Raw genomic sequence first — 14,123 nt, 5'->3', positions numbered from 1 at the left:
ACCATGGGACATGAGGGACAGCCTCAAGTCAGCACTGCTGTGTCAGTTGCCTAGGGCTGCCGTGAAAAAGTGCCACCGACTGGGTGACTGGAAGCAGCAGGTATTTTACTCTTTCACAGCTCTGGAGGCCAGAAGTCTGAAATTGAGGTGTCAACGGGGCCCTGCTCCCACTGAAGGGCCACAGGGGAGGATCCTTCTCGCCTCTTCCAGTTCCTAGTGGCCTCAAGAATTCCTGGACTTGGGGCCACATCACTCCAACCTGTGCCTCTGTCTACACCTGGCTTTCTTCCCTTGTCTCTCTGTGTCTTCTCTTCCTCCTATAAGGACGCTAGTCATTGGACTTAAGGTCCACCCTATATCCAGACGGTCTCATCTCAAGAACCTTAACTAATTACATATGCAAAGACCCTGCTTCCAAATATGATCATATTCTGAGGTTCAGGGTGGACGTAAATTTCAAGAGGACACTACTCAAGCTACTGTGGTTGCCCACGACAGATGGAGTGAGGGACCTTCTCACCCACAAACACAAAGATTCCACAAACGACCTTGACCTTGGGTAGAAATGATTTTGTCTTATCCATGGCTTGGCTTAGTTGGGATTTCATTTTCCTCTTCATAAACCCCAGCCCCAATCACCAGATAGTACTGATTCCTGGGGCTGTGTGGAGGGGCCCGGAAAGGCCTGGGGGGCTGTCTGGGTGGAGGGAGTTAACACAGAGAGTCCCCTCCCAGACCCACTGTTGTTAAGCAAATCACTACACTTCTATGGGCTTCCTTTTCTGAGTCAAGGAATGAGAAGGTGGCATAGGATGGGCCATTTTGGAAAAGGGAAACTTTTTACAGAAATGTATCTGTATGTCTTAGGTGTACAGTTCAATGTTCTTAAACTGCTCACTGCTCTGTGATTGACACCGAGATCAAGAAACAGCATCTCCGGCCCCCAGAGGCCCCTGATAGGAACTATCGCCCTCCTCCAACAGAAATCACTCTCTTGACTTCTAACAGTACAGGCTAATTTTTTTAGTTGAGGTGAACTTTCTAGAACATACAATTTACCATTTTAAAGTGAACAACTCACTGGCCACTGGACATTCACGATGCTGTGCAACCACCACCTCTATCTAGTTCTAGAACATTTTTATCCCCCCCAAAAGGAGGCCCATACCCACAGTCACCCCCACCTCCACCCCAGCCCCTGGTAACCACCAATCTGAGATCTGTCTCTAACAGATTTGCCCATTTATGACATCCCGTATGTGTGGAATCTTACATTATGTGACCTTGTGTCTGGCTTCTTTCACCGAACGTCATGTTTTTGAGGGTCATCCATGGTATAGCAGGTGTCAGGGCTTTGTTCCTTTTTATGGCTAACTCGTATTCCACTGTATGGATGAACCAGTTTAGCTAGTCACCCGTTGAGGCACACTTGGGTTGTTTCCCCTCTTCATATTTTATGTAATAGAGTCATACAAGTACGGGTTCTTTTGGGTTTGGCTGTCGCTGAACATAAAGTTTTTGAGGTTGGGGAAACATTTTGAGGTCTTTCCTCTGGCACCCTCTGTCCTTCGTGGCAATGGGATGGGGGTTCTGGCAGTCAAGACATGTGGCTCCCCAAGAAGGTCCAGGTGGGAGATCTAGCTCCCTGGCTAATACTGGAAGGTGGTGGGGGAAGGTGGAGGAGTGTGTGGGGACATGTCACGCCAGACTGTGGGCCGTCTCCCCCCTACAAGCCTCACCTGTGGAGGGCCTAGCCTAACCCAGGCATCTTGGCCTGTTCTTAGATCCCACTGATGGGAGGTCCCTGTGTAATGACCTAACGGCTGGCCGTTCCTTGTCATGAATTATTCAGTTAATGGAAGCCAAGTGTTTCTTACCTGGTGCTTCAATTAATTGCTTGTAAACGCTCAGGAAAGCTGCCTCGGCCTCCTGACTTCTCTTACTAAGGGCCACCACCTTTGGAAACAAGAGAAAGAGTCATGTGTAATCATGGCATCTGAGTCTAGAAGAAAATATGATCATTTTCTGTATCTGCAAACATGGGATGGGGAGGAGGAGGGGAAATGAAAGTCAAAAGTGTAGAGATTAGGAAGTCCAGGTTCAAGGGTGCCTGGGTAGAGCAGTTGGTTAAGCGTCTGACTCTTGATCTCACCTCAGGTCATGATCTCACAGTATGTGAGTTCGAGCCCCGCACTGGGATCTGCGCTAACAGGGTGGAGCCTGCTTGGGATTGTGTCTCTCCTTCTCTCTGCCCCTCCCCAGCTTGTGCTCTCTCTCTCTCTCTCAAAATAAATAAAGACACTTAAAAAAAAAAAGAAAGAAAGTCCACATTCAAATCCTGGCTGTACTGGATCCTAGCTATATGACCTTGGGCACATCACTGGCCCTCTCTGATCCTCAGTTTCCTCAGCTGGAAAATGGGTGAAAACTAGAACCTCCTATAAATAGGCCTTCCAGGCCTCTTATGGGGACTGAATGAAGCTGCATGTTAAGTGTTTAGCACAGGGCCTGCAACAGAGTGTTTTACTAACAGCTATTATTATTATTGCTGTTATTAAAGGGCAATGCTGGAGATTCAAATATGACACATGTTCTGGGGGAAAGTGTGACACATCTGGGGAACATTCCTAGCTACTGAGAATTAAAGAGAAATTGTTAAAGCTCTCATAAGATGGCAAATAGCTCAACACATGCTTCCTGACTGATGAAAACACAAATGGCTGAATGACCCAGTGGTGAAGCGTTCATTCATGCATTTGTTCTCTTGCTCACAGACTTTCTTCACTCTGCCGGTGAGGTTCCGTAAGATGAATTTCAGCAAGACATTTCTGGGACATACCGCCATCTCATCCCTCTCTGCTCCTGGCTACGAATTCTGAGCTCTGGCCTCACAGTGGCCTTGATGCTGGCTCTTGGTAGCCAGTCCCCTTGGCATAGTCCTGGACCATCCCAGCACATGGCTAGAGCGAGGTCCTTATCCACAGGCTGCCATATCCCTACATCCTTGGGAATATTCAGGGCTGGGTATCCCCCTTTGGACTGGAACATCCTTATTCTCTGATACTGATATACCTCTCCCTCTGGTGCCAACTTCTTCAATGATGAATCTATGGGGAATATCCACTTGTAAATCACCCTCTTTCAAAGTTGCACTTTTCTTCTGAATCCCAGTGATGTCATTTGGAGGAGTGTCTGTTATCAAATTCCTTCCCTCGATGTGACCTCTGTGAGTACATTGTCTGGTGCACAGAAGGCACTCAACAGAATTTGCTGAATGAACAAATCTAAGCGGGTTGCACCAACTCAAGGTCCTGCCTGTGATGCCATCCTGGAAATGAGAGGGGCCAATTCTGAGACAGTTCATTCAAAGAAGTGGCCAACTAAGGCACAGGCCTTGGGATCAGGTCACCTGGGTTCAAATTCCAGCCCCACTACTTACTGTCTTTGAGTCCTGGAGCAGATAGGTCATTTCAATCCCTATGTCTCTACTTCCTCCTCTGTAAAATGAGGATAATAACATCACACCCTCCCTTGCTGGAGGATCAAATGACTTAAACGCCCTTTGTAAAACTCATGGGATGCATTAAGTCGCATATATGTCACCTCTTGGTATGACCGACCCCTTCCTTCTTGCCTGTTAATGGGGACAGGTTCTGTCCAGCGCCGGGTGATAAGCCTCAGGTGCACTTATCTGGCGTGATACGAAGACCACCTGAGAAGGCCCTGCCTCCACACACAGCACACTGGGAAGAATTCAAAAACCACAGAGGTTCCTCTAAAGCCTCCAATATGGCAGCCAGAAATCACATGTGGCTACTGAGTACTTGAAATGTGGCCAAGACCAAATTGAGATGTGGTGTGGGTGCAAAATACACACAGGGTTTCAAAGACTTAGTAGAAATAATAATAAAAAAAATGTACAACAGCTCATCGGCATTTTTTATATTGATTACATGTTGAAGTGGTAACATTTTGGATATTCTGGGTCAAATAAAATTTTTTATTAAAATTCATTTCACCTGTTTCCTTGTACTTGTTTTTCAATGAAGGTACTATAACATGTAAAAGTACATGCATGGATCACATTATATTTCTATTGGACAGCATAGCTTGAAGGTTTTACAAGGTCCACAGAGAATTCATTATTTAAGAGGTAGAGGGAAATGTATGGTTCATGTTGAGTAAATGATTTTGTTTTATTATTTTTTTATAAGTGTTATTTTTTTAAATGTTTATTTATTTTTGAGAGGGAGAGTGCAAGCAGGGGAGGGGCACAGAGAAGGGGACAGAAGATCCAGAGTGGGCTCTACACTCACAGGAGCAAGCCTGATGTGCAGCTCGAACTCACAAACCGTGAGATCACGACCTGAACCAAAGTCAGATGCCCAACGGACCGAGCCACCCAGGCGCCCTGAGCAAATGATTTCAAAAAGGTCAGTATCAAAAGTTCCTTAAGTCTCTTGCTGTTATTCTGAGAACAGCCTCCAGTATTTTTTTTTAATTTTTAATGTTTTATTTTAATTTGAGAGACAGAGAGAGAGAGAGAGAGAGAGAGAGAGAGAGAGAGAGAATCTGAAGCAGGCTCCAGGCTCTGAACTGTCAGCATGGAGCCTGACGTGAGCTGTGAACTCACGAACTGTGACATCATGACCTGAGCTGAAGTCTGATGCTCAACCAACTGAACTACTCAGGTGCCCCTAGTCTCTGGTCTTTTAAATTCCAGAGTGAATGACAGTCTTTCATTCATTCAGCAAACATTTCCTGAGCACCTGCTATGTGCCAAGCACTGTGGGCTGAGAACTCAGTGATGAATAATGCAGACTTGAGTCCTAACCTCATGGGACTCAGTCCAGAGGGGAGATTGACATCAAAGCAGATTCTCCAGATAACTCATTAACTACAAGTGCTAAATGCTTCGAAGGAAATGTACAAGGGGGCTTTGATAGTGTGTAAGTGGGGAGGGTGACCCCACTTTGAGAGGGGTGACCCAGTTTGGTGGGTGGAACATTAGGAACTGTCTCCTGGAAAAGAAAAGGCAATGGTAAACATAAAGAATGTTCCAGAAAGGTAGAAAATCTACCAAGTGCAGGTAGATTTTAGTTTTTGCTGAGATGGACAAGACACAGTTTCTGTTCTGGGAACTCAGAGCTAAGTGGGAGACACAGCTACACCCAAGGGGAACCATAATAAGAGAGGAGGTGATGCAAACGCTGGAGTCTCTAATGTGATGAGGGAACAATTAATTCAGAGTTTGGGGGGGCATCCTTGATGGGCTAATAAAATAATAATAAAATTATAACATTCAGTGTTTACCATGTCCCAGATGCTCTTACTATCCACGATCATCTCTCCCCATGGACACACCAATCATTGAAGGTCATTATCCCCACTATGCAGATGAGGAAACTGAGGATCAGAGACACTGAATAACTTGCCAAAGATCACCCAGTAGGTACATGGCAGAGCAGGATTCATGCCAGGTCTGGGGGTTCAAATTCCTACTCTGAATCCAGATGCTGGCCCCTTTCTCCTGGATAGAAAAACCCTCAGTCAGTGGGGATAGTCACTCAGACCCCACATGCAATCTTATGACATCATCTATGGCTGTACCAAGACACGGACTGCTGTGCTGCTGACCTGCAGCCCAAGAAAAGCCATGAGAAATGGAAGCAATTCATCTCCTGATCCCTAGATGGAAAATTATCAAAGATCAGACCACAAAGTCTGAATGCTTCATTTTACAGTCATCCATGCTGAGCATGTGTGGTGAATGGGGTTTGGGGAAAAGCATAAGAATGTTCCACTGACTTCTAAAAAGGAACTCTGGCAGGGGTGAGGCAAGTGCCAGAAGATTCCTTTAATGTTTCCCTGTCCTTGCCTGTAGTAACCTCTGCTTTCTGCTCATGGTGCTTATCAGTTTGTAAGGGAGTATTGTTTATCTGTGTGACTGTCTCCTTATACCACTGGTCTGCCCATTAGAGCTACACCGTCCAGTATAGTAGCCACTAGCACATGTGGTGACTGAGCACTTTGAAATGGGACTACTCCAAATTCAGATGGGCTGTAAGTGTAAAATATGGGATTTCCAAGTCTTCGGATGAACAAAGGTTGTAAAATATCTAATTTTTTACACCCATTTTATGTTAAAAGGATGACATTGTACATACTGGGTTAAGTAAAATACATTATTAAAATTAAATTCACCTGCTTCTTTTTACTTTTTAATGTAGCTATTAAAAAATTTAGATTACATATGTGGCTTGCATTACATTTCTACTGGACAGTGTTGGTCTAAATCAAGGGATGGTAAACTATGACCCTTAGTCCAATTCTGGCCCTTCACCTGTTTGTGTAAATAAAGTTTTATTGGATTACAGTTGCAGCCATTCTTTTATTTATTGTCTACAGTTGCCTTCATGCTATAATGGCTGAGCTCCTAGTTGTGACTAAGACTCTGGCTGTAAAATAAAAAATATTTGGGGTGCTTGGCTGGCACAGTCAGTAGAGTCAGTAGATCTCAGGGTCATGAGTTTGAGCCCCATGTTGAGGGTACAGATTACTTAAAATAAAATAAAATAAAAAAATATTTACTATCTGGTGCTTTATACAAAAGTTTGCTGATCCCTGCTTCAGAGACTCATCTAATGGCTAGATAATATTTTCAAAAGCAGAGACCTAAAAACATCTTGGAACAGCCCTCAGTTTTAATCAGTTCAAGTTTAGGACTTCCCACAGTAAATATGACTTGAAGACAGTAGCCATGGGGATGCTACATTCAGTCTTGTTTTAGAGCAATGACTTTATTTCCAGAATACCAGGTCAAAATTCCTAATGGCATTAGAGCCCGATCCGGTACTGGGCCTAATGTCATTAAGCATCTCTTGGTCTCAGTTTGTTCATCCATCAAGTGGGAAGAATGATCTCCATTTTGCAAGAAGCTGCTGGGGAGGAATGAGCTAACATGTGGCAAAGGGTCCCATAGAAGTTGGCAAAAAGCTTTCTGATAGAGCAGTTAATTAAATCTTCTTCCAATCACACAGGATGTGTTTTCCAAAGTCTGCAACTCTAGTGCATTTCACCCACGTGCCCAGACAGGTGAGCTTGGCACAAATAAAAGGCCATGTGTCTCTGCCTCATGGCGGGGCCCTACCACACAGAAGGGCGGGAGAAAGTGTCCAGAATGACAGATTTGGCTTGTGACAGGCAGATCTTTGAAGGCCATCTGGAGAAGGAGGAGGAGGAGGAGGTGGCGGCCAGCTACAGACACCAAGAAGGTCACCATCAGAAATAGCTCAGCATCTGATGGAGCACGTGGCATTTACACCACCCGCTGTAATACGAGGGTGAAAATGTGTTTGGTCCCCCGAGTATGAAAATAACAGGTGCGGAACCAGTTAAGTCAAGGGAGAGGCAAAAGCCTGTTCTAGCCACTTAGCTCTCGTCTGTCAAGTGGTTAAAAGTGGCAAATTCGGGGGCCTCTCGAGGCTGAGCTTCCATAAGCTATCCGAGCTAGTGGTGACAACATCCACTGGTTATCAAGAACTTCTCTGTCCCAGCTCTCTACAAAGAATGGTCAGAGCTTTTGGAAGCTGAACCCTTATTCAGTGCTCAGTGCCTTATCTTTGGAATCTCCCCCCGCCCCGCCCCGGTGCTCAGATGTGAGCACTGTTATGGCCCCCATTCTTCAGAGGAAGAAACTGAGGTTCAGGGAGGCCAAATCACTTGGCCAACTGAGAGAACCAGTTGATGGCCGAGGCGGCCCAGAGTCCTCTCACTCCAGGGCTCAGGCTTAAACTAGAAACGAGTGCTTCCCAAAGCATGTTGCACAGTCCCCTGGCCGTGAAAAGGAGGACCTGTGGTTAAGTCTGCACACACTTTCTGCCTGCATATGTACAGAATGGACGCTCAGACAAGAGCTGTAGGAAAAAGTCCCCTTTAACTCAGCTTAGCCCAGTGTTTTCCCAAACGCATTCAGGCCACAGAACTTTTTCCTTCAGAGAATAAACCTGGAAACTAAGGTTCTGTGGAACACACTTAGAAAACAGCTTTCTTTTACCACTGGGTCCTGGGCTCCAGGGAGGGTAGTGTGCAGTGGTTCTGGGAGATAGGGTGGGTGTGTTTGATACGGCAGGATTCTGGAAGAAACTGAAGCCTTATGGGCAACTGGGAGGAGGTGGGTGCTCCAAAGATCTCAGGACCAGCACCTCTGAGGAGGACGCAGAAGGGAGGAGATCTGGGGAAAAAGGAATCAGCTCGGGATGGCGAGGGGTGGGGGGTGCCCTTTAATGCTCTCTGAGGCCTGGTTCTCCCTCTGGAGGCCTTGTGTGCAAATCTGAGGGGGTGCGTAGGGAGCAAGGAGGGGTAGGAAGAATGGGTGGAGGCACAGAGAGGAAGGAGGCCCGGAGAGCCAGGGGTGCGGAGAGCTGCAGTGTTCATGGTCACTGAGGGAAGAACAGAGAAGGGGGTCGTGGAGGGTCAGGGAGGCACAGACATCGGGGGAAGCATGGAACCAGGGGGTCAGAGTGAAGGGGGAGCAAGGGGTGGGGGCACAGAACCCAAGCGGAGCAGTAACAGTGGAGGGGGGTGCATGGAGAATGAGGGGGGGCAGGGGCATGTGGACAACGAAGGGCAGGAAGAAACCCGGCAGCTGTGAATGGGGGAGTAATCTGCTCACTGTGGTGGCTGCTCTGGGGGGGGTGCAGGGTCTGGGGTAGGTGTTGGTGCCCAGGTCTAGGGGGCTGCTGGAGAGGGGGACAAAAGAACAGACTTGAAAAGTGATTCGGAGATAAACTCCTGATTCAGGACAAGGTGGAGGCTGAAGGTGGGGAGGGGTGCGGGGTGCATTTAGTCAAGAGAGAGGAGCAGACTCAGGGGGACACACATAAGAACGGTCTATAACCAGCTAAAGATCCTTGTGGCTGTTGTGTCGAGAGAAATAGATGCATTCATTCTGAGCCATAAATATTCTATAGGTAGGAGTGGACCAGGGGTGAGAGGAGGGTGGACATTTCAAGGGGACGCAGTCTTAGAAAGCTCGAAGTTCTCAAAATGGGCCACATTATGAGACACTGAGCTCCCCATCAGGAGAGGCATCCAGTATATGACCACGTATCTGTGAGACTGTCAAGACACTCAGGGAGATTTGCACACAGGGCTTTGGCTAGACTCTCCAGAAGGCTTATACGTGATTCCAAGATAAGAGTCTGTGTGATAGATCCCTTTACTTTAGAGTAATATTCTGATTTTCTACCACCTGTAAAATGGGGTAACACTTATCCCGTTGGGCTGGTATAAGAGTTATCATCACTAATAATAACAGTGACTACTAAGCACTAACTCTGTGTTACGCACTGTGTTAAGTGTCGGACACGTATTATCTCATTTAATCGTAACTCTGAGGAGGTGGTGTCACCTCCCATTTGATGGATGAAGACGCTGAGGCACGGAAGGGAGAAGGCCACACCATGTGGGAGCTGGGCCTCAGATTCAGCTTAGCTGGTCTGCAAAGCCCACACTTCTAACCCCTGCTTGGGACTGACTCTAGCGGGGGGTTTGTGGAGGCGGCTGGATTCTCTGAAAGAGCTGGAGGAGCTAGGTGGTTAGGGGATTGGGAAGCCAGGAGGAGCCGAGCATCCAGCTCTTCGGCAGAAGCTGATTCTCCCGCCTCACACGGTGTGTCTGTTGGGAGCTCCTTTCCCGGGTTGAGCGCTAACGCTCTCTCTGCTATAAATCACTGATGTGGCAGAGCAAATGAAAATTACAATTTAATGTCGGGGCTTAAATAAGAAATAAGAGTTTGACTCTTATTTTTGTTGGCTATTGTTGATCTGCGCTTTCTCAGCTCCTGCCTGGATGGGGGGCAGAAGGCTGAGACGCTCTCTGGCCTTCTGAGGTGGGGGCACTCCGCGAGGGTCATGGGGATTCTGGAGAGGCCTCATCTAGCAGCTTAGGAGCCAGCACCAGATATTTCGAGATCCTGACAGGATGGAACAGAATTAATGTATCTGGCCACATGTTACTATTTTGAATCCTCAGGTGTAATTCACTAATTCAAATTCCATGCTTGAGATCTGAGACACCCCCCCCCCGGCCCCCCACTCTAGAAGGAACAGCTTCTAGATTCTCCCCTCAGTGCCTGAACCTGCAACAGTGATGGACACAGGCAGGAGCTCAGTAACTATGACAGTAACAGGTGGTATTTACTGAGCACCTACTATGTGCATGCCCAAGGAGAATCATCCCGCCTCCTCCCCAAGTCCCTCAAATACATATTGGGTGCTTTACATGCATTAACTCACTTGATCCTTGCCAAACTCCATGAGGTGGTGTTACAGACTGAACTGTGTTCCCCTGAATCCGTATGTTGAAGCCCTAACCTCCAATGTGACTGTATTTGGTGACAGGGACTTTAAAGAGGTATTTAAAGTTAAATGAGGTCAAAATGGCAAGTCCCTAATCCTATAGGACTAATGTCCTTTTCTTTTTTTTTAAAGATTCAAAAAAAATTTTTAATGTAATCTTGTTTCCCCAGTGTGGGGCTCAGACTTGTGACCTTGAGATCAAGAGTCACATGCTCTGCCAACTGAGCCAGCCTGGCACCCCAGAACTAATGTCCTTATAAGAAGAGGAAGAGACCCCAGGGCTGGAGGAGCACTGAGGAACAGAGTGAGAAGGCAGCTGTCCATAGGCCAAGCAGAAACTAACCCCGCCATCACCATGGATCTTGGACTTCCTGCCTCCAGAACCACGGGAAAATAAAAGTCTTTTGTTTCAGACACCCAGTCTGTGGTATTCTATTAGCTTGAACTAAGATAGGTGGGCTCTATGGTTATTCCCATAGAAGGAAATATGGGAAACTGAGGCACAAAGAGTTTAAAAAGCAGCCAAGGATATAGCAGCTCTCCAGGGAGGCCCAGGGTTTGGGCAATTTGCCTTCTTGGGGACTAAAATATTACTTTGACAGGAGGTGGGAATAAACCAGCAGGCTGGGCCCTTTTACCAAGAGGATGGACAAATGGTTGCATTAATGGGGGCCACGTGACAGATGCCAAAGGGGAAAGCAGCTGTTCAACAGCAGAGGTTTGAGATTTTAGAAACCAGTCCTCTTCCAGCAGGTTATCCTTTTAACCCCAGCTGGTTTCCGTTGAATGCACAGGTGGGGTGAGTCATCCCTTTCTGAGGAGTCATTCCTACACTTGTCCAGCTCCAAAAGCTACCTTCTCCACCTGGGGTGGGCCAACTGTTAGGTGTGAGTCCCACCATGGGAGAGTCTGTCTATCTGTTCATTGCCGTGTCCCCTTCATGCAACCTTGCACACAGCAGGTGCTCAGTAAATGACTGCTGAAAAATGAGCTCAGTGTTTATGTGTCATCCTTGGGGGTGATCCTAAGGCTGGAGAGAAACCGGTGGAAGTGGCAGTCCTTCCTTTTAGACCACCTCTTAAAGACCGGGCTGTTCTAGGCACTGGGCATTCAGCACCAAGCAAGACTGAATCGAACCGGTACCCTTGAGGATCTGACACTCTCAAGGCAGAGGTGGGCAATAAAATAAGTCATAGTATAGAATGTCTGAAAATGATCAAGGGCAGGGGAGGCAACTAAAGCAGGGAGAGGGATAGGAGTCTGGGGCAGGGTGTGTGCTGCCTAGCAGGGCCAAGGAAGGCCTTGGGAGTAAGTTGTGCAGTGATCTGGAGGAAGGATAGTATTCCAGGCAGTGAGAAAAGCAGGTGCAAAGGCCCTGGGGCACAAGTGTGTTTGGCTTGTTTGAGTAACAGTGAAGAGGCCAGTATAGTGGGAGAAAGTGAGTGAAGGGGAAGAGAAGGAGAGGAGGTCAGGGAGGTAAAGGGCAGGGGTAGAACCCTGCAGGCCACTGTGATGCCTTGGGACTTTTTTCCTCTGCGGGGGATGAGAAACCATGATAGGGTTTTGAGCAGAGAAAGGGACATGATCTGATAAACGTTTTAACAGGATCCCTCTGACTGTTGTGTGGAGAATGGACTGAGGCTGGCTGGGGTGGAAGCAAGGAGGGCAGAGAGGTGGCTACTGTAATAGTCTGGGTGAGCAAGATGGCACAGGGTGGTGGCAGTGGAAGGGGGAGAAATGCTCGGGTCTGCATGAATTTGAATTTGAACCACCAGATTTGCTCCTTAGGAATACAGAGGCAATGTGGCGGTGGTGAGACGTAACGGGAAGTCAGGAAGACTCCACAGTCTGGGGCATGAACAACTGGATGATCTTAAATGGCCACTGCTATGATTTTTTTCCTTCCTCTGCAGGCCAGGCCAGGCCAGGCCAGGCCGGGCGTGGGCACTAAACCAACACTAATTAAATGAACAAACGGGGACGCCTGGGTGGCTCAGTCGGTTGAGCATCCGACTTCGGCTCAGGTCATGATCTCACAGTTCGTGAGTTCGAGCCCTGCGTCAGGCTCTGTGCTGACAGCTCAGAGCCTGGAGCCTGCTTCACATTCTGTGTCTCCATCTCTCTCTGCCTCTAACACACTTGCATTCTGTCTCTGTCTCTCTCAAAAATAAATAAACATTAAAAAAAAATAAAAAAAAACCCGAATGAACGAATGAGATAAGGAGGTAATTTAAAAGGCTCTCTGAGCTAATCCTTACAAATCACGAACATAAATAAAACCCCTAATCAAGAAGGATGATGAAGAGGGGCATCTGGGTGGCTCAGTGGCTTAAGCATCTGACTTCTGCTCAGGACATGACCTGATCTCATAGTTCGTGAGTTCGAGTCCTGCATTGGGCTCTTTGCTGTCAGCGCAGAGCGCAGAGCTCGCTTTGGAGCCTCTGTACCACCCCGCCTCCTCCCCTGCTCTCTCTCAAAAATAATAAATAAACATTAAAAAAAAAAAAAAAAAAAGAACGATGATGGAGCATGGTGCCCCCCCCAGGTAGCTCAAACTGAGCTGTGATCTCAGAGGCTCTGTAAAGGTCCCTTGCAGGCTCTCTGATGAAGTAACCGAGTAGCCCAAGGTAGGAGGGGACAGAGGCCCGGGATCCACTCCAGAGGAGTGGCACTGGCACTTGTCCTGGGGAAGTCAACAGCAGGGAAGGAAACAGGAGAAGCTGAACCTGAGAGTGAGCAGAGCCAGGTGCTGGTTTCAGCTGGCACCTTGAGTCTCTAGTCATCTTTGAGCAAGTCTCACCCTCTCCCTGAGTCTCAGGTTCCCCATCTGTAAAGCGAAGGTGCTGGGTTTAAGTTCTCTTCCTACTTGGTTGTGCAATGGCTCTAATTCACCTAAACAGACAGACAGACACCCTCCTCCCCACACACCGATTCCCCACCCCACTGGTATTTTAATCAAAGGAAGTCCAAGGCCTAGGAACCCACCCGGGCTCTGACTGAGGGGTGGACCTGCTGGGAGAGGACGAGGCAGGGGAGAACAACACTGTGCAATTTTATTCTAATATTTGTAATTATTCCCAGGCTAAAAATAAGGCACAGAGGAAAGTATTTTCAAATGTCGGCATTAATGAACACTTTTTATCCAACATAATACAGGCCCCCAAACGCATTTATGTCAGGCTCCCTGAGATCTCGTGAGCGGCGCCCCACGCTCATGGCTTGGAAGCAGCGCAAAAATGAAATGTCCCACAAGCGCAGGCTGGCAGGCTGGCTATTAGCAACAGTATAATCATCAATTACGTCCAATCACAAACTACTGATTTTATAATTATCAAATGAAGTTCCAACTTCTCACCTCTGCTCAGTGGCAACTAATATAATCTCTCAGTTCAAAAAGGAAGCTTTTTTTCTTTTTCCTTTTCCTCTTGTGCTCTCTCTCTCTTGTGGGGAAAAGAATTTCCAGGCCTCCACGTAAGACTGCATTTAAATTGCTTGTCACTCAAAACAAAGGCGAACCACTCATTTGTAATTCACCAGCCACCTGAACAGACTGCCTGTTTTCCTTTAAGCATCCATGCACTGGAGCACAAAGATCATTTTTCTATTGTTAAAATTGTATAAGCCAGGGCTTTTTTTAGCAGCGAATACACAATTCCACTTCTCTTCGGAGGGCTCCCAGCATAAAAGGGACAGGAGGCTTTCTTTAGTGCCTTATAAATAAATTTTGCTTTGGAGTATTAAAAAAATCAACTATATGCTCAT

General features: G+C 47.2%; 1 protein-coding gene across 8 annotated transcripts in view; it reads right to left on the bottom strand.

Moving 5' to 3' along the window:
• Nucleotides 1–14,123, bottom strand: part of CUX2 (cut like homeobox 2) — a 282,623-nt gene that overhangs the window by 60,318 nt on the left and 208,182 nt on the right. For all 8 annotated transcript variants that reach the window (XM_042963190.1, XM_042963193.1, XM_042963192.1 and 5 more), the window contains one exon: nucleotides 1,878–1,956. In XM_042963190.1, coding sequence (XP_042819124.1) covers nucleotides 1,878–1,956 — 79 coding nt within the window. The remainder of the gene's footprint in view (nucleotides 1–1,877; nucleotides 1,957–14,123) is intronic.

This window comes from Panthera tigris, chromosome D3, assembly GCF_018350195.1.
Source record: "Panthera tigris isolate Pti1 chromosome D3, P.tigris_Pti1_mat1.1, whole genome shotgun sequence".
Lineage (NCBI taxonomy): Eukaryota > Metazoa > Chordata > Mammalia > Carnivora > Felidae > Panthera > Panthera tigris.
Note: the sequence above shows the minus strand (reverse complement) of the source record. Positions and strands in the feature narration are given on the sequence as shown.